The 21,830-nt window shown below is 53.6% G+C and overlaps 1 protein-coding gene across 1 annotated transcript in view; it reads right to left on the bottom strand.

Moving 5' to 3' along the window:
* The window catches only part of Slc38a12 (solute carrier family 38 member 12), a 59,358-nt gene that overhangs the window by 18,974 nt on the left and 18,554 nt on the right, over positions 1 to 21,830 (bottom strand). The window contains exon 9 of the mRNA XM_006997733.4: positions 757 to 850. Coding sequence (XP_006997795.1) covers positions 757 to 850 — 94 coding nt within the window. The remainder of the gene's footprint in view (positions 1 to 756; positions 851 to 21,830) is intronic.

The raw sequence follows: 21,830 nt of genomic DNA, 5'->3' as shown, positions 1-21,830 counted from the left end.
ATGCCACTATATCTGGTTTTATTTGGTGCCAGGGACCAAACCAGGGCATCAATGCATGCCAGACAAGCACTTACTAAGTTACATGCCCACCCCACCCCGTGTTTTTAGCTTTTATACTGAGAAAGACAGATACACGCCAGCCAGCCAGAGGAGAGGCAACAGCAGCCTCACAGCTGATCGTCCTCAACCCTGCCACACCAGCCACGGGCTCCTTCATTGAGGTGGAAATGAACAGATAACTGCTGCTAACCCGGTCCAAGGGGGAAGACCCCCAGCTCTACCAGAGGACAAGAACGCTGTCACCCGGGGGCATCGGTTAGTTAGAAGCCACCATAGACGGTGTGGGTGTCTTTCCACACGCCAGTGGTCTAAAGCTCAGAGGCTGAGAGCAGCTGCGACCATGGCCCATTGGGTTTTTGGCTGTGCCACATAATCGCACTCCTGAGAAGGCAGAATGGTGTTGTTCCTGTCCCCTCCAGGGGGCACAGCCCGACCTAGCATGGTCATGTGAAGGAGGCTGGACCAGAATTAGCAGTCCAGGTCCTAGCCCAGTTCCATCCATTCAGTGTGACCTGGAAAAAGGCACTCACATTTTTTTGGTACTAAATTTCCCCAGCAGTAAAAGGCCGACAGAGCACTTGCCTTCTCCTTGCCCTCTGGAAAGGTCAAAGGACCAGTCAGGCAGACTGAACAGAGTTTGCCTGGCTTCTCTGCAGAGGCCAGGGAGTGGTGGGGGAGGGGGGGTCTCAGACTCACCGATCCATCTCATCAGAGAGGTCAAGATCTGCAGGTACTTCGTCTTCTGGACGTCGAAGAAGGTGAAAGGTCCAAGGAGGAGGGTGAAGACAGTCTGGGGATGAAGAGCGCAATGAGATGGTGTGCACAGGTGTATACACAAAGCAGGCTGTGAGGCCCCGACAGCCTGCACACATTGCTAAGGCCTGGCAGTAACACAGGTGAATACTTGGACTTCTTCACAGAGCCTTCCTGGGGTCCATCAACATCACTGACAATAAACACCAGGACTAGAGCCTTCCTGGGGTCCATCAACATCACTGACAATAAACACCAGGACTAGAGCCTTCCTGGGGTCCATCAACATCACTGACAATAAACACCAGGACTAGAGCCTTCCTGGGGTCCATCAACATCACTGACAATAAACACCAGGACTAGAGCCTTCCTGGGGTCCATCAACATCACTGACAATAAACACCAGGACTAGAGGCTCCCGGGATGGGAGAGCCAGGGCCTCACTTCCCTGCTACTCATACTTCCTGTTCTCACGTCACTGCCACTTCTAGGCAAGGCCCAGGCTTCATCCTGGGGCCCCCACCCAGCCCATCCTATTGACTCTGGCAGGCATGGCTGAGGGAGCTTCGGACCCAGCAGTATGCTGCTGTGGTCATGGGTTAGGGATGAAACACCAGTGAGACATCCAGAAGGAACACCAGGCAGGCCCTCATCACCACGGGGAAGAGGACGGAGGGAACAGGGGACACGAGGACTCTGATTGGCAGCAGCAGCTGAGAGGATAGGATGTCCTCTTTCAACAAGGAGGGGACAGAGGACAAGCCAGGGCTGCTGGGGCCACTTAGGGAAATACCCTGGAGTGACAGGAAGGCCTCATCTAGAAGAACCAGGAATGGGGTTGGGAAGCCATTCAGTGGAAGAGTGCTTGCCCTGGGTTCAATCCCCAGCACCGCATAAACCAGGTGTGGTGGCACATGCCCATTATCCCAGCCAGACCCGTTACTCCAGCACACTCTGAGGGTGGAAGTGGAAGGATTGGGCGGCCGAGGTCATCCTCATCTACACAGAAGAGCTGGGAATGAAGAAGTCAGGGGTGGGAGGTGAACTGCTCCAAGATGGGGGGCGGGGGCTGTGGCTCTGGCCCCCTTAGTTCTTCCCTTTTCTTTGGAGAACAAAGGAAAATGCTTAACTTAAAGAAAAAAAAAAAAAAGAGCGCTGCCTGAGGCTACTGATCTGCGGGGTATGTAGACCCCTTTACAAGAAGCAATTGGGGTAGATATGGTGATGTCCCGGAGGAGTGGGGGTTGGCTCTCCATGCCAAATTGGCTGCTCAGGAAGCAGAGGGATTAAAAGCTGCTCCTTGGAGTTAAGATGGTACCATTTCCAATCTGCCACTCGGAAGCAGGCGAAACATCAGCCTTATTAACATTTACACTGTGCCATTTCATCACAGTGATGCTAATGACACTCACCAGAGACGCAGCATACGGTGGGGTGGTGCGGGGCCTCAAGACTTGGGGAGAGGAGCCTACCATGGCGAGCTGGGCTCTGGCCCATGAGCAGGGTGACTCCATCACAGCTGCCAGGATTGGGGGCGGGGGTGGGATGAGACAGTTCCTGTGACAGGCATGAGGGAGCTCCTGGGGCGGGAGGGCAGGAAGTGGGGGAAGCTGTGACCTCTTATCCAAGACCATTATCACTGTGAGAATGAATGACAGAAGGATTCCAGAGCCGCCTAAGAAAGACTCTAATTAGCTGGGGTGGGCGAAGGCGTCCTGGCAGTCCGGGAGACTTCTGGAGAGAAGGGCTTTCTGCTGGGGGCCTCAAAACCAGGGAGGCTGGGATGGAGAGAGAAGCATTTGTTTAGGCTGGGAGACAGCAGAGGGCAGGGGAAGGGACTCTGTGAGGGCAAAGGCAGGTGTCTAGGGGAGCCCAGGCAGGAAAGCTGGACCACAGTAAGAAAATGCACACCAGCCACCACCCTAGCTGAGCCTGTCTGCATCATCAGGAAGTCATTTAGGAAAATTCCCACTTCAGGGAAACTTTCCATTGATGAATTTCTCTTTTGACGCAGAGAGAAGGGGCTGTCAGGGAGAGGCATCAACACCAATGTGTCCAAGTGCCTTTGCTCTGCTGGGAACTGGTTCTTGGTATGCCTGGGGTTTAGGCAATTCAGCTCTGACATGTCTCCAGCTGCAAACATGGTGTCCAACTGTGGAAGCCAGAAGTCTTGGGGGTTCATGTGGAAGGTCAGATGTCATATAGAGCATGACACCTGATTTTTAGAATGTTCTTTTTTGAGAGGAGGGGAGGGAGGGAGAGAGAGAGGGTTTCTCTGTGTAGCACTGGCTGTCCTGGAACTCACTCTGTAGACCAGGTTGGCTTGCTGCAAAGGCCCAGGGTCACCCTCCAGGGTCCTTGCACAGAGGCCTCATCTGCCATCTTCCTCATCCTAAGTGCACCCTTGTAAAGATTCCAGGACACGGGGTACCCCATTTTGTAAAACCCTGTGGGTGGAATCAATCCTAGATGGAGAGGGTCCCTGGAGCCAGCCGAGTGACAGAGTCAGAATGAGGGCCTGCCTGTTAGTCCAGACAGCAGGTCTGTCCTCGGAACAGGACCTGGTGGTAAAGAACTCTCAGGACTGAGCTCCGGCTGCGGCTGCACAGTGGCTGTGTTTCCCGTCGAAGCTCAGGGACACAGACCAGCTTCACTGCTGAGGAAGCTCAGGGTCCACCCAGTCCCAGGCAGCATGCACACACTGCAAAGAGCGGCCCCTGCATGGCTGCATGCTCACACAGCAGAGGGAGCCCTGATGAAGCAGCAGACCTGGAGCTAATTAACGAACAGGTGTCCTTGGCAAATCAGCTCAAGCCAGAACTAAGCAACTGCAGGGGTGGGCATCCAGAGTGGCAGAGGACGGGTGTGGAAGCGGGGAGAGAGACTGGGCCCAGCAGGGCAGAGTCCACCACTGAGTGGTCACCAGCCAGATGAGGTGCGCTCTTTCCCTTTTACAGGAAGACGAGAGAGAAAGCCAAGAGACAGCCTATCCTCTTGGGTCTTCCAGTCTAGCCCGTATGACATTATAAATTAGCTGGCTCCTGAGCAAATTTTCCAACCCCCAAATGCCATTGATCAGTTCCAACTCAGTCTCCGCTCAAGGACTCTTGTCGCCCCTTTCATTACAGAAAGCAGGGACACCGGTCACAGCAGCCAAGTATGTTTCTTTAAAAAAAAAGAAAAGAAAGAAAGAAAGAAAAAAAACCAAACAAACCAGCAATGCTTTGATTTCTAATGAAATCTTCAAGCTGGTTTCTGGGAATAAAGTCTGAGACAGACCGAGAGGGGCAAACAGGGCCACTCAAATCTCTCTTTCTGGGTCAGTGAGTTTTGCTGCATACCAAAGGCCCCACAGCAACCTTGCTGGAGCTTGATGGACACGAGGCAGCGCATGTTCCCAAGGCACTGCAGGCAGTACTCAGCCACGGCTTTTTTAGAATGTTCTGGTCTACTGTTTGTCAGCTGTCTGCCTCCCTGTGTCCCCCAGGCAGATGACATTCACCTCAGCTGCTCAGGTGTCAAGCGCCCAGCCATCTCCAATCTCTTTCTTGACTCAAGCACTAGATTTCTGTGGCTACCATAACATGTCCCAAACAAGTACCTCCAAAGCACAGATTCTCTCCAAACCCAGGAGTCCCCAGAAAGGTCCAGCAAGGCTCCCAACAGTGCCACATAGCACCCGCTAAAGGACAATGCACACCCAGCCCATGAACCAGGCAACAGGACTGCCAGACGCTGAATCTCTCCACCTGCGTTAGAAATGAGCCTCAGTGACAGAATGGGGACTAGAAAGCTTCTCGTCTGCACCCGGTCCTCTGTCCCCTGGAAGCAGACCAGGGACCAGAGGACCTGGGGCAGGCACTGGGAGCCTCACACAGGCTGGATGGGCCGGAAAACATGGGGTTTTGTTGAGGTCAGAAGTGCCAAGACTTCCGCTTCTAACTCAGTGGTCCCCAACCTTCCTATTGCAGCGATCTTTACTACAGCCCTCTGGTTGTGGTGACCCCAACCATAAAATTATTTTTGTTGCTACTTCACAAGTATAATTTTGCTACTGTTATAAATTATAATGTACATATCTGTGTTTTCCTATGGTCGTAGGTGACCCCCCTTGAAAGGGTAGTTCGGCTCCAAAGGGGTCACGACCCACAGGTTGAGAACTGCGGTTCTAACTGCAACCTCCATTCCCTCAAGCAGTGGATTGCTTCATGCCAGCTCTAGAGCAGGCTGGGCGCCGGTAGATACTGTGCTGTTGACAAATGGATCTTTAAATCAAGAACACTGCTGAGGCTGAGCCATGTTCACCTTTGGCCTGACCCCACCACACTGGGCATGCTCTGGAAAAGGCTCTAATTCCACTTAATCTCGTCGTCTATAAAATGGGCCTGGACAGGCCAGTGCGCCATTTGCTGTTTAGAAGATGGGATGACATGAGTGACGGTCTGCACCGTAGCACCAAGTAAAGTGGCGTGATGCCTGCTTTCCCTGTCCCCAAATCTTCCTGGCCAGAGAAACGAAAACATACATTTGGTGTCAATCACAAATTAACTGTCCCATAAGAGGCTCAGAAGGCTCAGGTCCCACCGCCAGACAGGACTCCGTCTCGGTCTCAACCTCCTTGTCCCCTCTTCTCATCACTCCATCACCCTGTGATGACACCACTGTGGAGGCCACAGTCCTTCACATCTGCAGAGCATCTGCACACGAGGCTTCCTACCATCCCCCTCATGTGCAAGGTCATCAGAGCAGGTGGCGCGCCCACATCTCACTGACTGAGGAGATGGAGAGAACAGAGGCGTTCAGGGGCAGAGGAGGAAAGTTGCCGGGTAAATAATGACATCTGACACAGTCCGCAAGCCCAGTTCACTGAATCCGCCTCACAGGAGGCTGCTTCCCTCTGCCCTCTCCTGTCCCCCAGCAAGCTAATCCTCACCCCCCTGCCTTTGCCCTCTGGACCCCCTGCTGACGGACAATCTCCCTCATCACTTTCTCTGGCCCCATCTTTACAGCTCATTCAAATGCCAGCCTCCTCGGCGGCAGTCACTTCAGGCTGCTCTGGGGCTCGTGACGGAACCACCAGTGCATGGTGGCACCATGTGACTTCCGTCCTGCAGGGAACAGGGCTGCTCCTGCACCCCAGCAGGAGAGTCAGCACACTGAGGGCAAGGACCATATCCTTGCTTGTTCCAACAGCTAGAGGAGACTGCACACGTGACGTGAGTAAGCATGAACAAGTCTCCGTGGGCTGGGCTGCACTCAGAAGTGCCGGGAGGAAGGCGTCATCACCGTGTCGGGGAAAAGGCATCCCTAGCTTCGCTGATTCGCTTTGTACCCCTCACCACCCTTCCTGCCATTGCCCGGCAGATGTGCAGAAGCACATCTGTTGAAAAATGATGACCGTGTTGGGGGTGGGGGTGGGATCTCTTTCCAAAAACAGTTTGGAGGGCTGGAAGGTGTGGCTCAGTGGGAGAGGGCACATGTGAGGCCCTCGGTCCCATCCTAGAACTGGGGGGGGGGGGCAGGCATGAAGGAGAGGAGCCTGGCACTCAGCTCCTGCCCTCAGCAGGGCTGCCCGGCCCCCCACCAAGGGAAGGGATCCCTCTAGACTGTAACCACATAGTGAACTCTGGAATGGTACCCAGAAGAGGTCACATCTTAGAAGAACCCTTAAGAACTAAAGGCCTTCAAAGGGGTGGGTCTTTCTGAAGCATCTACCTCTTGGTAGGATTCCCAGTCACAGCCCAGCCGTCAGCTTTTCCTGAACAAAAGCGACCCCTAACACCTGCTTGTCATCCTTCCCTTGCTGAGAAGAGGTAGAGTGGCCTGCAGCTTCTGATTAGAACTTCAACTCTGGCAATAAGATAGCGGAACGACTCAAGGAATCCAGCCGGGGGCGGGGTGGGTCCCTCCGGCGGGTCCCTCCCCCTCCCCCTCTGTGGGTGCAGATGGAGGGAGGATTTCCAGGACAGCATGCTCACATGGTACCTTTCACTCCCAGAGAAGGCTCTGGACTGAAACAGGGTGTGCTGAGCCCTGCTGGCCACTGTGTGCCCTGAATGGGCACTGAGCAACTTCCTCACCAAGTGGGCAGTTCTCCAAGTGCTTGTTTATTTACACACCTCTAAAGGGGAGGTGGTTTGTTTATGGTACCCACAGAAGAGTGGGTCGGGGCTCTCAAGGATTCTGGCACTTTCCATTCTACTGGTCTGGCTTTTGGAGTCACAACACAAAAGAACAAACTCTACTCCATGTCTTCTCACTCCAGGGCTTCCCCTGTTAATTCAGCATGGGGGTGGGGTGGGGGGGGCACTTCCTAGAACAGCAGCGATGGACCACTGCGTGTCAGGGCTTCCCTAAACGCACAGGCTCTGGAAGGGCTGAGGGCAGAATTCACAGTTTAGAGCATGTGAGCCCCAGAGGAGTGGGTTCAAGTGGCGGTGGCCACATGCCAAACGCACAGCTGAGCTGTCTGGATTGATCCTGGAGGGTATTTCAAATGAGAAAGGGAGGGATGCCAAGCTTGCAGGGCTGCTCCTGTTGAGTGCTGGGGGTTAAAAGCTAATTGGGGTTAATAGCATCTCGGCATGAACCCATCCCCAATTGAACTTGCAACACGTCCTTGAAGCGTAGTGAAGAAATGCTTGAGGATGCTATTTTTATTTCTCAAGTGGCTGTGAACATTTGGGGCTGGGAGTTTTATTTGCCTAACTGAATCACAAATTCTGGGGCTTCATCTACAACAGGCAGGTGAGCTCCGAGTGGGAGCATTAAGGGTGAAGGGGGCACTGAGTTCAGATCTCAGGGATGGGGTGAGGATCGGGTACGGAAGTCCTTGTTAAGACAGCTCTGCTGAGTCGCTCAATTTCTCAATGTGCATCATATGTAGGGTATTTTCTCAATTAGTGATTGATGGGGGAGGGCCCAGCCCATTGAGGGTGGTGCCATTGTTGGGTTGGTGGGCCTGGGTTCTCTAAGAAAGCAGGCTGGGCAAGCCATGGAGAGCAAGCTAGTAAGCAGCACCCCTCCATGGCCTCTGTATCAGCTCCTGCCTCCAGGTTCCTGCCCTGTCTGAGTTCCTGTCCTGACTTCCCTCAGTGATGGAAGTGTAAGCTGAAACAAACTCTTTCTTGCCCAAGTTGCCTTGGTCATGGTATTTCATCAAAGCAATAGTAACCCTAACTAGGACAGAAGTTGGTACCAGGATAGTGGGGTATTGTTATGACAGACCTGACCATGTCTTTTTTCGGGGAAGATTGTGGAAGGACTTTGGAAGTTTGGGCAAGGAGAGCCACTGAGTGCTCAAAGCTTGGTGAGCTGTCATGTAGAAACTTGGGAGGTAAGAATGTTGAGAAAAATGCAGATAACAGAGGCCTGGCCTGTGAGGTTTCAGAGGTAAGCAAAGATCCTACCAGGCCTTCTGTGTGAAGAATCTGGTGTGTGGTCAGCTGGAGATGAAGAATCAGCTGTGATTACCAAGAGACCAATGGCCTTTAATCCCAGCACTCGAGAGTTCCAAGACAGCCAGGGCTGAAACCCTGTCTGGAAAGCCGAGAGAGAGAGAGAGAGAGAGAGAGAGAGAGAGAGAGAGAGAGAGAGAGAGAGAGAGAGAGAGAGAGAGAGAGAGAGAGAGAGAGACAGAGAGAGACAGAGAGAGAGAGAGACAGAGAGAGAGAGAGACAGAGAGAGAGAGACAGAGAGAGAGAGAGACAGAGAGAGAGAGAGACAGAGAGAGAGAGAGACTCTTCTGTGGCTTTTTTTTTCTTCCCCTGAATTCTTTGAGATGGGGTTTCTCTGTGTAGCCCTGGCTACCCTAGAACTCACTCTGTAGACCAGGCTGGCCTCTGCCTCCCAAGTGCTGCGATTAAAGGTGTGCGCCACCGCCACTCAGCTGTGGTGTGGGCTCTTAACTGCTAATTTATCTCTGCAGCCCTCTGCCTCCCATTAAAAATGTATTTTTTTACTATGGGTGGGCCATGTGTGCCACGTCACAGGTGCAGAGGTCAGAAACCATGGGACTAGTCCTCTCCTTTCATCTTATGTGGGTTCTGGGGACCAGATTGTAGGCTTGTGCAGCAAGGCCCATGCCTGCTGAGCCTCCCCGACCCGGCTTCCCTTTTGGAAGACAACTGTAAACGAACAGGAGGAACCTAGCTGTCCACTTTCTGACTCACATTCCTGACCACTTCCCAGCCCCCACTTAGGTGAGTCACCTTCCTGACCTTCGATTTGTGGCAGATTTTTATTGCAAATCAAAAACCACCTTTCCCGCTGACTTCTACATGGGGGGCGGGGATGATGACGGAAAAAAGGAAGAAAGTCATCCTAAACAACCTGGGAGGGCACTGGGGTTCCAGCAACACCACACTGATGGAAATTCCACATGCCATCTCCCTGCCAAAAGGGGCCCATGTCTGCCCAGAACACAAGCCACGGCCCCCAGCAGCTGACTCTGTCACATCACCAGCTCCTCTGGCCCAGCCTTTAAAATCAGGACAAGGTCCGGCCCTTGGTCCAGGCAATGGTCCCCAGTGGCTAGGAAGCCTGCAGACGGGAGGTGGTTCTGGGACTGCATTCTGAGGGGTGCTGCTGGCAACCAACTCCCCCTGCCCAGAGCCTCCCCTAAACTCTCTGGGCTTTCTGAGAGTGGGGCTGCTGCCTGTCATCTAGAGAGGCTTGGCCTTGGGGGCGGGGAGGAAGGGCTTTGAGAGCTGGCAAGTGAACCAGCTCTTTGGAGCTCCAGCTCTTTGGAGCTCCTGCTTCCCAGGTAGGATGCTTTCTAATCCTGGCTACTGTTTCCACTTCAGAAAACAGGTGTTGAGAGGGATTAAAGGCTTTGTCCAAAATCTCAATTACTTAGCTGTAGCTGGGATTAGAGCCCGGGTCACCTGTATCCAAAGCCTATTTCCTGCTTACAGCACTCAACTGCCCAAGACTGTGCCTAGACAAAGGGCCCCTTCCTCCACCGCCCCTCCATCCCCTCCTCAGTCCTGGCTCTCTCCGAGGAGGAGGGCTGGGCAGGTGGGATGGCCTTAGCCTGGCACAGCCATTGTTTCTCTGGCCTTGTCATTTGGGCCGGTGCCTGCATGCCTGTGTGGTCTTTCTCAGCTGACAAGCCAGATGGCACCCGGCGGTGGGCAGAGTTCCAAGAATCTGATGCCAGAGCTACAACCTTTGTGGTTTGGGGGAAAAGATAAATATTGTGGAAAATCCACAGTCATTCACGTAATGACTATAAGCCATCGGGGCTTATAATGGATGGTTATCTCCTCACAAACGAGACAGAGTGAGGTGGGATCCAGCAACACCAGGCCCAGGTGAGAGGTCACGTGGGGAGGGGAGGAAAGGGGGAGAGTGTGCACGCATGCATGCATGCCTGCGTGTATACAAACGGGCATGCATATGCATGCACAATGGGCTGTGGCAGTGGAGAGCCAAGAGCTCTGCCTGGAGGGACAGAACTGACTTTGGAGGCAGTAACCTGGTAACCCTCTGTTGGCAGGTCAGATGCAAAGAGCAGCAGGCGGGGGAGCAGGAGTGGTGAGCCAGCCGGGGCCTGCAACTTCCACACATGTGGATGGCTTTTAATTGCTCCCCTCCAACTCAGTCCTCCAAAGGTGCTCTGGTCTTTGCTGAGAAGAGTCTGTCCTGGTGGTAAGGACCAGAGGATGCTGTCCCTTGGGGAGAAGAGGAGCTGGCTGTATATACAGAGCTGACTTTGTCGGGCTAGGGCAGTGGCTACCCAAATGTAGCTGGCGGCCCTAAGACTCCAGCAGGCCCAAAGGATCCCTGAGCCCATGCAAAATAGAAGGCTTGTGAGAGTGAAGCCAAGGCATGGCAAGGGCTCAGAGCATGAACATCCTTGGAAGATGCTGATGGGGTCGGGTAGACATGGAAGGGACTCTGGGAGGCAAGACAGAGTCTGCCAAGTGGACCCCATGGAGGGAGGTGCTTCCAGGTGGTTTTAAGCAAGGAAACAACAGTCAAATGCATCCATCTGGTTTGTACTTGGGACCTTGGGGCGGGGGCGGGGGGGGGGGGGGGAGGACAGGGGAGGGGATCCTCTCAGTTTTAATAAGTTTTTTTTTGTGTTTGTTTGCTTTTTCAGTTTCAATTTAATTTTTTTTCCCCTTTGAGACAGGTTCTCTCTAGCTATATAGACCATGCTGGCCTGGAACTCGCAGACATCCACCTGCCTCTGCTTCCCTGAGCGCTAGTATTAAAGGTGTGTGTCACTGTGCCTGGCTCTAATGAGTTTACAGGAGCTTTAATCCTGTGTGCTATACAGGGTGCAGGGAGAACAGGTATCACTTGTTCCACGGGGACAGCAGAGTGGAAGCTGTCACGGGCCCTCCTAGGAGCCTATTAGAGGGCATGCCAGAACACACAACACACACTGGACTAACACAGGCTCCGCAGAAACCCGCACAGGCTGGGGGATGTGATGGTTAATTTTAGTTGTCAACTTCACACAATCTAGAATTATCCTGAGAAGAAAGTCTCAGTGAGGAACTGCCCTGATCCGTTAGGCCGGGGGCGTGTCTGTGAAGGGCTGTCTTAATCACGTTCGTTGATGTGGGAGACCTGTCCTACTGTGGGTGGCACCATTCCCCAGGCAGGGGATTGTGTAAGTGAAGAAAGCGAGCCAAACACTAACAGGCATGCATGCATTCATCCTCTCCCTGTTGACTGTGGATGTGACCAGCTACTTCAAGTTCCTGCCTTTACTTCCCTGCAATGATGGACTGTAATCTGGAATTCCAAGTTGAAATAAACTTTCTCCCCTAAGTTGCTTTTTAAAGCTTTTTGGTTTTGGTTTTGTTTGGTTTTTGAGACAGGGTCTCTATACGTAGTCCTGGCTGTCCTGGAACTCACTGTGTAGACCAGGCTGGCTCCTCCTGCCTCTGCCTCTTGGATGCTGGGATTAAAGGTGTGCGTCACTACACCCAGCTCTCTGATTGCTTCTTGACTAGATGTTGTATCACAGGAATGGAACTGTAACTAGGGAGGATGGGTGTGGTGAAGGGTCGTGGGGTTTGGATGCTTTGGAGGAGAGCAGTGCCTACATTCTGGCTCTTCAGGGCCACGGTGACAGGCACAAAGCCCAGAACTTCTGGAGCACTACAGACCTGGGTTACTGGCCCTCACTTTAACTACTAAGTCTGCAGCTCGGACTTGTTTATTTTGGATGTCAAGGAAAGGCAAATAGGATTGCCAGATTGCAATTACATGAGAAAGCTGGCCATGTCCTTGGTCCCCAACCACTGTGGGCTGGGGAACCAGCAGGGGCTGTGCTGAAGGTCACCTTGGTCCTGCAAGGTCCTAAGAACCAGAGACTACAAAGGAAAGGCAGACTATATCATGAGTGAAGAGGGCATGGGGACCCTCTGGGCCATCGATCCAGCCCCTAGTTCCCTTAGGGAAAAGCCCACACACTCTAGCTGATTCTGTTAGGATGAACCTGCTCTGGTACAATTGGTGGTGGGCAATATAGGCAGGTGGCTGTTCGAATCTCCCTGGTCAGCTGGAATCCCAGTGTTCTTGAACCTGGGATCTGTCCCTTGATCTCCTGTCCTGCTCCAGGAACACCAAGAGGCAGGTCCACCATCTGCATCTGTCTGGCTACTCGCCACAGAGGTGTCAGGTGACCACCTGAGAGCCTCTCAGCATCCTCCCTCTCTAGTTATACGCTCTTCCCAAGAAGAGATGGAGGAGGGAATGCTCCATGCTGGAGCGGGAGGGAGGAAGGGAGGGAGGGAGGGAGGAAGAGAGGGAGGGAGGGAGGGAAGTCAGGTGCCCAGAGTATGAGAACCCTGCAGAGAGGGACACACAGGCCAAGCTGGATCCACCTCTTTTTCCCTGCTGACGGCTGACCTCAGACAGACAGGAACTGAGTAACCTTGGAGAAGGGAGACAGCACATCAAGCTGCCTGCCGAATGAGCTCTGCTGAACTGGGTATGAGATATCACACTAGCAACCCCAACTTCCTCTCCAGCTGCTGGTCAGTGGGAGGTGCCCTCCATAGGGAGCCCCCAAACGGCAGGTCTGAAGGCAGCTCAAGGGGACCATCCATCAGGGACATGAACTCACCTGCCGCTCTCAGACAACACAGCAGCCTGCCTTCCACAGACTCTTCCCTGAGGGTGCTGAGAGCCTGTGCAGTCAGATACTACTCCCTGTGGGCATGGGAGCACATTAGTGACATTTCAGGGGGTCACTAGTGATCCCTGGCTGGGGACCTGTGGATGGTCTGGCCAACCTCCTTTCTCTGGAAGCCCCTGATCACCCACCCCTTCCATGACAGTACTTGGAAAGTAGGTCCATGAAGAAGACCAGAACAGCCTTTCCTGGGACAAGAGGATCTTTGTGCTGGCAAGGTTACCGATGTGAAAGACAGGTTCCTAGGCCTCCCCCATAAGACCCAGGCATCTGCTAGGTCAGTTGGACAACATGGCTTAGGGCCTTCTGCAAACTAGGCAAATGCTCTGTTACTGAGCTGTGCTTCTGGCCTGGAGTCCCCAGACCACACTCATTAAAACACCTTTAGTGTGTGTGTGTGTGTGTGTGTGTGTGTGTGTGTGTGTGTGTGTGTTTGTGCGCGTGCACACACATTTACGTGGCGATCAGGGGACAACTCTGGAGTCAGTTCTCTCCTTCCACCCTTATGTGAATTCTGGGGATTCAACTCAGTCACCAGAGCCACCTTGCATCCCACCCCCCACCCACAGTTTTGATAAAGGGCATCCTGGCCAGTGGTCCAGGAACCAGACACTGAGACTCATCATTAAGGCCTTCATTACTGGCCTTGGGAAGGGGCAGCTGGGAAGTCGTCTTAGAGGGTTTACCTGCTGCTGGAGTTGGCAGAACACATCTTCTCCAAATCCGTGGGGTGGGGTGGGGTGGGGCTACCTGGCCTGTCGTAAGGTGTCAGTACCTCTGAGCCCTGTGCCCTGGTCCCATCAAGGCTTCTTGGAACCATTTTTTTGGATCCATGCTGAGAAAGCTATTGCCCCAGGCTGAATGAAACACCCTGGGTGGCTTGTGACCCTGCCTTCTAGATTCGCACTCTCACAGTATCCGCTTAGCAACACCCTAGGCGGCACTTCCCTCTGAGCTGAAGGCTTATTAAGATGTGTCGCCATCTTCTCAGCTCATCCACAAGACTTCCCGAGCTCCTGCTCATTAATCACACGGCATCATTAATATGCACCTAATTGTTTAGCTCTGCATCAAGTCCTTCACACCATGCCTCACACTGCTTTTTGCTGCCGAGAAGCCCTCTGGGGTTCCATGGCTCCCTCTGCCTTTGCAGGGCCCGGGTATATTGGGGAGTGCACAAGCACGCAGCTCTTAGGTGTGCACCTGGATTGCTTTGGCGCCAGTGTGCAGGGCCAGTGCGGGGACACAGCTATGTGAAGGAACATGTTTATTACTTCAGAGTGAATGCTTCATTTCATTAAGCAATTATTGCTGCCCCAGGCCACTGTGCTGGATGGTTTTATGTCAACTTGACACATGCTGGAGTCATCTGAGGAAGGAACCTTAATTGAGAAAATCCTTCCATAAGATCAGACTACAGGCAAGCCTGTAGGACGTTTTCTTAATGAATGAATGATCCACCCCATTATGAATGGTGCCATCCCTGGCTGGTGGTCCTGGTTCTATAAGAAAGCAGGCTGAGTAAGTCATGGGGAGCAAGCCAGTAAGCAGCATCCCTCCATGGCCTCTGCATCAGCTCCTGCCTTCAGGTTCCTGCTCTGTTTGAGCTGCCTTGGTTTCCCTCAATGGACCATGATTCAGGACATGGGAGCCAAATAAACCCTTTTCTCTCCAAGCTGCTTTTGGTTATGATGTTTCATGGCAGCCATAGCAACCCTAACTAAGACAGCCACTATTTAGAAGGGCTCTGCTTACAACATGCACCCCACACCAGAGAATGAGCATTGCTCAGAGGAACAGTCCTGCCTCTCCAAATCCAGCAGGGTCACCAGGTGTCATGGCCTGATCTCTAGGACATAAGGAGCAGACCCCGAGGAGAGTAGTTTGGTAAGTATTTAATCCTAGTTAGTAGGGTTTGGTAAGCCGCTTAAGAGGTTGTAGTCTTATGTGAATCTTTTTTCTCCCTATGAAATAAAAATGGGTTGGTGGGGGGTGTAAGGGTTAGGGACCCATCTGAAGTTAACAATCAGGATATTTTCTTAAAGAATATAAGGAGGGCATCACGGCACATGCTATACCAACACCTGGGAGGTGGAGGCAAGAAGAGCATGTGTTCAAAGCTAGCCAGGGCTACATAGTGAACTAGAAGCCATCTTAGACTACAAAACAAGACACTCTGAATTAGACCAGGCTGGAGAGATGGCTCAGTGGTTAAGAGTATGTACTGCTCTTGTAGAGGATCTGACATGGGTTCCTATTACCCACACTGGGTGGCTTATAACTGCCTGTGACTCCAGGTCCAGGTGTCTAGTGCCACCTTCTGGATCCACAACCACTGGCACTCATGTGTGCACATGTCCCCCAACCCCAACATATACACATAATTAAAACTAAAATAAATTAAAACAAATAAAACCCCAAACCTAAATCAACCACCAAAGTAGGAAGTCATTTTTATTTAGCCCTGTGCCCAGCCATGCCCACGGAAGCAGAGGACATACAGAGCAGTGAGCAGCCTAGACTGCTGAGTTATGGGAGCCTGCCCAGGGCCCAGCTCCTGTAGTAATGGCTGGAAACATCACACATACGCATGTACATGCATGTGCAGAGGTGAGATCAGCCTGGTGGCTGGGGAAGTATGGTTCCCCAGGTTTTTACCCTCTGACTAAGCTGCTTACAAACAAGGAGGGCTCGAGTGTAGAGCCTGGGGTCTGACTGTGATTGGTGCGCACAGCAACAGTCCTGAATAAGCACGGTGCAGAAGGTCCTCGGCAGGGAGGAGCGCCCCACGGAGACCTACTTGGAAGCTCCCCAACCAAATGGGCGGTGGTGTGAGTGTGAGTGTGGGGATATGCCATGGCTCTGGGAGGCCTTTCTAGCTCAGGGGTCCAAGTGGGGCTGGGTGGGGATGTCCCTGGAACTATTCTTTGGTGGGCTGCTTATGGGGATCACCCTAATCTGGCATCTGCCTGTTTCTCCTGCTACCTGAGCCAGGCTTTGAATTTCTGTGCCTGTGTACACGAATACCCAGTGCCTCTCTTTACACAAGAGATGGGCCTAAGGTTCTACTTGCAAGAGCTCGGTTTTCATAGGACGACACTGTAAATACACCGGGGATGGTGACATATTCTCCAGTGAGGCAGGAACAACTGTAACAGTTATCCCAGCTCCTTTTATATGTTTGCATTTCCCATAACTGGAATATGTTGGGGGCAGGGGCAAGATATCAGTATACCTGCCTCCACCTGCATTTCTAAACTCGGGAATAGGGAGAAGAAAGGGCCAGCCTAAGTCCAGCCATTATCTCCTGAGGTGCCCCAGAATGAACTGCCTCACTTTGGGGACATGCTGTCTGCAAAGCTGTACTAGTTTCTAGACAAAGAAGCCGGATTTGGGACGCATGAGACTCCCTAACAGGGCCAGAGAGACACTTAACTTGCCGGGATGAGCAGGGGGTCTGAGTGGTCCTTTTTACCTTGAGGGACCCTGACTAGTACTTATGAGGGGCTGGGTGAGGAGGCAGTTGGGGCAGAAGACCTGCCTGTTGCCTCAGGATCCTGAGTCCCAGACCTGGGCTCTTCACTGAGGTGGCATGGGGATCATACACTGTCCTTCAAGCTGGTGCATCAGGTACTGGCCGTGGTAGCAGCGGGACACGGGGCATGATGGATGGTGGGCTTAATGCCAGCTGACAGAACCCATGTCCCTGAGAGTGCCATTAAAAACAAAAACAACTTTCCCACTGAGCAGGAGGAGGGAGCTCAGGCCCAACACCCAGAGGGCACAGTGGGGGAAGGACAGAGGGAAGTTGCCACCGTGTGCCTCAGGGAGGTGACACCCGGGTATCCTCCGGAAGGAGAGGGTGGGTCCGTGGCAGTGGACAAGCAGGAACAGAAAGGTCTGGAGGCCTGAGAGACCACAGTGGAGTGACAGTGTCATGGCGGGTCCGTGGGGTCCCTAGACAGGGGCTGACAAAACAAGCCAGTGATGGAGCAAGTGACAGGCAGTCTGGATGTCATTCAGAGATGGGGTGGGGCGGACACACACACACACACACACACACACACACACACACACACACACACACACACACGGCCGCTCCTGTATGAGATGCAAAGATCGCTCTCTGGGAAAGAAAACCATAGGCTGGTTCCTGTGTTATTGATTTCCTTGTAAAGGAAAGAGACAAGCTAATCCTTTCACGGCTGTCATTCCAACCTGAGCTTGGTCACTGCCAGACGCTGGGATTCACTCCACATTAGGCCCAGAGAGCAGGCACCTGAATTTCCAGGGAGTAGGGAAGAAATTCACCCTTCCCTGAGTCCCTGACTCCTGGGATGAAAGCAGAGAGTGCAGCATTTGTGGGGATAAACTGGGTCTGGGGGCTACCCCCTCCGAGTTACAGGGCTGGATTTGGTCATGATTGCCCTACTCACACCTGGGGTGTGACCGGCATCCTTTCAGGAGGGAGAGTGGGGCAGGTGACCGGCAAAACAAACCCAAGTATGCAGGGCCTCCAGAACTGAAGGAGATGGAGCTGCCTGAGGCATGCTGGGAGGGAGGAGAGGAGGAAATGGAGTCCCTCACTGTGCCCAGGAAGTCTGTCACCTGGATACCCTCAACCTATGAGCACTGCCCTCCCCACCTCAGGCACCGGAAACTATCTGACTGGCTCTGGCTTGATGCTGGGGTGAGTCCTAACTTGTGTGACAGGAGGAAGGATGCTCCCCAAAGACACCCTCACCAGGTTGCCGGATTTTCTGGACTCTCAGTTTCTAAGAGGGATCCTCCATAGATGGCCTCATCAGAGCTCTTAACCAGTCATCCCGAGACCCTCTCCTCTGTTCTCGTTTCCCTGTTTCCATCCACAGTCTGCAATGCACACGATTGGGGGGGGGGGCAGCACCCACCCATTTTCTCCTGCAGTTTGGCAGGGCCTGAGTGTGTGACAGCCTGGAGGCGCAGCACGGTGGCCTGGAGAGCAGCCGGGTCCTGTGACGCTGCTGCTGCTCCCAAGTCTTATGCCTCTTGTTAATGTCCCTTTCTCACTGGTCCTGAAGGCCTCCAGGCCACCTCCTGCCCCAGAATGGGTAAGGATGAATATTCAAGTGATGGTAGCGGTGACCCACTTATTAGCAGATGCTAGACAGCCCCAGGGCACAATGGCTGATGTTGAAAGCACAAAGCAACTTTGGCAGCGGAAGGGAATGTCCTTGGGAAGAGACTCACTTCCAACCTTACTTGAGTATTAGGAACAGTCCGCTTTGCTCTCTGGGAACGAGACACAGAACACCTCAAAATCGACAGGAGGGACAGCCCAGCGCAGCCCAGTCCCTGGTGGAGGTCATGCTGTGGGGCTGGCAAGCTGGTACCCCAAGCCGGGCAGCACAGCCAGGGCTGCCCTGCACCCAGCACTCCGTCCCGAGCCCGTGAGAGCCTGAGGATAGCCTGCTGAGCCGCTGTCGGCCTCGGTCTGGGGAGCCCGAGGAAGCCACTCTGTGATGACAGCATGAACTTGACGGTGTGACACACAGAAGCCACTGCTCGCACGCCATGCCCATGTCACGTGTGGCGGGGTACTCCTGTAATTCCAGCACTGGTGAGGCGGAGGCAGGAAGATGAGGCGTCAAGGCCAAATTTGGTAAGATGGTGAGCTCAAAGACAGCGTGGACTGCCAGAGCCCCTAGCTACAAAAGAAAACCACACCCGGAAAGGCAACAATGAAAAGCCTCACCAAGCCAGGGTGCGCTGAGCTGAGACACAGAGACGCTCTCAGACTTGGCTGCGGGGTCTCACACGCTCATGAGGAGGGCACACTGTCCTTGCTGTCTGTGCCTTCAATATTCAAGGAAGAAACATTTGGGTTGAAAAGAGGGACTAACTGCTGTTTTAAATGTCACAGACAGTCAAAGGACAGAGCTATAGCACAGGGACAATCAGAAGGAGTGGGCGGGGCTCTTGAGAAGGCTCAGGAGGAACCCCCTAATGTAACCTGGCAGGGTGACCTGCTCCTCCAGGGAGAAGCTGGCAAGCAGCGCTGCTCTGAGCTCCTTCCTCTTCTTGAGGGGGAATCTGGAGGAGGCTGGGGAGGATGCCCTCCACCTGCGGAGGGGACCGGGCACCTGACAGCTGTGAATAGGCTGCCTCTCTCCTCCCAGTCAGCTGTGTTCCAGGGGTGCACTGCACAACTCCTGCTGAGAGCAAGCTGGGGTCACCTTGTCCTGTCCCAAGGCCCCCTGCTCACGAGGCCAGTTTGTGCCCGGGTCTCCAGCAGGCCAAGCTCCGCTCTGCCATCTGCGCTCGGGCTCGGTTGGGCTGGTGCCTGTTGATGTCTGTGACCCTGCAGCATCTGCCCACCTGAAGTGGCAGAAGCCATCAGCTTCCAGCTCCTGGGGAGCCTTCACTGACCCGTGATGACCTCTGGGAGGAGGGGTGGTGTGGGGGAAGATCCGGGACAAGGGGCAAAATGCAGGCTGGGAGTGCTGCAGGAACGAAGAACCGCAGACAAGCGCCACAGAAGGCACCCGAGGAGAGCGGCCCGAGGCTAGACCTCAGTCACACACAAGCCCACTGCTTCACTGGGACCCTGGCTCCTTGGCACTGTGGCACAGAATCAAAATGGCACATTTCCCTTTTCTTAGGTGTGTACCATGTATGCATGTGAGGGTGCACCCACTTGTATGTAATCATATGAAAACCAGTGACACACTCCTGTATCAGTCCCATGTCTCTGGTATCAACTTCCACCTTATTTTTTGAGGCAGGGTCTCTTGCTGAACTTGGAGTTTACCATTTTGGCTAGACCAGCTGGCCATGAGCCACTGGGATCCTTCAGCTCCCTCTCCCGCCCTGCGCTGGGGTTAGATACGCATGCCTCCGAGACTGGTTTTCACATGGGCACCAGATATCTCCACGCAGGCCCCCACTTTACCCACTGAGGCCTCCTCTCAACGCTGCCACTCATTTTTCCCAGTCCCTGCCACATTATGACTCTCTTCCCTGCCAGTGCCAGGACACGCACCAGGGCAGAGCAAGGTCTCGAGCTTTTAGTCAGGGTACCTGACACTTTCCCATTTCGTCTTTCAGAGGAGCCGGGGGGGGGGGGGGGGGGGGGGCGGGGGGGGCGGGGCTCAGGACCCAAAGTCAGCTGAAGCAGATCCTGGGAACACTCATGGGCCCGAATGACAGTCCCCAGGTCGATGCCGTGGCAGCATGTCAAGACACCCGAGAGTGCACTTGAAGCAGTGGGTGATGCAGGGGACCCTCAGCGCCCCAAGCACCCTGCTCCAAGGCCAACACAGGGATGAAGAAGGAGGAACTGACTCATCAGCTGCACTGGGAATCATGGGAAGTAGCTGGGGGCCACTGGGGAAGGGAGGAAGAATTTTCCATCTCTTAAGGGAAGGGGAAGGGGCTTTGGGAGGCAACTGGTGGCTGCTGGTGGAGAAAGCTCCCTTCTTGACATCATCAGATGCTACCCACAGGCCAGTCTCAGAAGTAGTTAAGATCCCATCCATTCCCATTCTCTGTGCGCTTCTCAGGGGCTTTCCTGAGCTGGTTTCCAGAGGACTGTCTGCACATTAAGCCACAATATAAAAGCCTGTTACTTTATCCCACAGAACATACTGTTCCAGAATAGCAATGAAGAAGACATGATATTATGAAGTCCTTTTAAAGACGCAGGATGGCGGGAGGGCATCATTTACCTGAGATGATTTATGTGTGGGCTGGGAGGGAGCCTGCCGTCTGCTCTCACCTGCTTGCTGCCCTGCTAATGTTTTGGGTGGACCCTGACGAGCCTCAAGATCAGACCAGCTGGTGGTGAAAGGCGTGAGCCTAGGGCCTTGGGAAGGGATGGACCACTTGATCCTGAATGACCAGAGGCTGGGTTAGAGGATGTCGGCCCTACGTCCGAGGTCCAAGGGGATTACTTGCGAGGGTCTTGTTCTCCTTAGTTGGGAAGGAAAGATGCCCTGATGGTCTGCTAGGAGACTCAGGCCCGTGGAAAGAAGCCAGCATCCTTGCCATCTCCCTTCTAGCTCCTGGGGGAGGGGTCTGCAGACCGATAAGCCCTAGCGCTTGTGTCGGGCGGCTGTGCCGCTTTTCTGGACCACAGACCTTGGGCACCACATGCAAAGCTGAAAAGGGACCTCCAAGATGGTGCCCAGACCGTCAGCCCTCTGAACTGGGTGAAGGAGGCAGGCGAGGCAAGGCTCTGGGCAGACTGGGGCTCAGGCACGGACAGTGTGTACTACCCAGAGAGAAGGCTCCCGGGGACACCAGTCTCCCCTTCCTACTCTGAAGGCTTGGCCTCTCAGGCTGGAGTGCTCGCAGGCACCAGGACAATTAGCTTCATGAGTTATAAGTGCAATATCTGGGAGATGAAGGTAGTAATTAATGCCCGTCTGCTTTCCTGAGGGGTTCCTTCTGTTCTGTCAGAGTTATTGAGACTCGGGGAGGGAGGCTTCCATCATGTGGAAGGTTTACAGAAAAGACTGCAGGAACAATTTAACACAGCAATAACAATGCTTCTGAATAATTCACCAAGCAAATGGCAGCATCCAATACTCCCTGTGCTTAGTATCCACTGTGCTGCAGGGTGGCGAGTATACTAGGCAGAGTATACTAGGAGACCCACCAGAGAGGCTCAGCTGCTGTCACTCCTCCCTGGAGCACCCAGACACCGTCCTCATTCTCCTCCTGCTCCCTAGACCTGGGGAGGAACTGATGCAGAGAGGCCTTAATCGTGGCATACTGAAGTGCTAAGAGGCTAACAAAGCCTCATTGGACCTCTCCTGCCTTGGCGCCTGGCTGCCTGCTGGGTTCCTGTGCCCACTCCAGGGCCACAGAGGTGGACCTG

Source organism: Peromyscus maniculatus, chromosome 8 (genome assembly GCF_049852395.1).
Source record: "Peromyscus maniculatus bairdii isolate BWxNUB_F1_BW_parent chromosome 8, HU_Pman_BW_mat_3.1, whole genome shotgun sequence".
Classification (NCBI taxonomy): domain Eukaryota; kingdom Metazoa; phylum Chordata; class Mammalia; order Rodentia; family Cricetidae; genus Peromyscus; species Peromyscus maniculatus.
The sequence above is the reverse complement of the archived record's forward strand: the minus strand, read 5'-3'. Positions and strand labels throughout refer to the sequence as shown.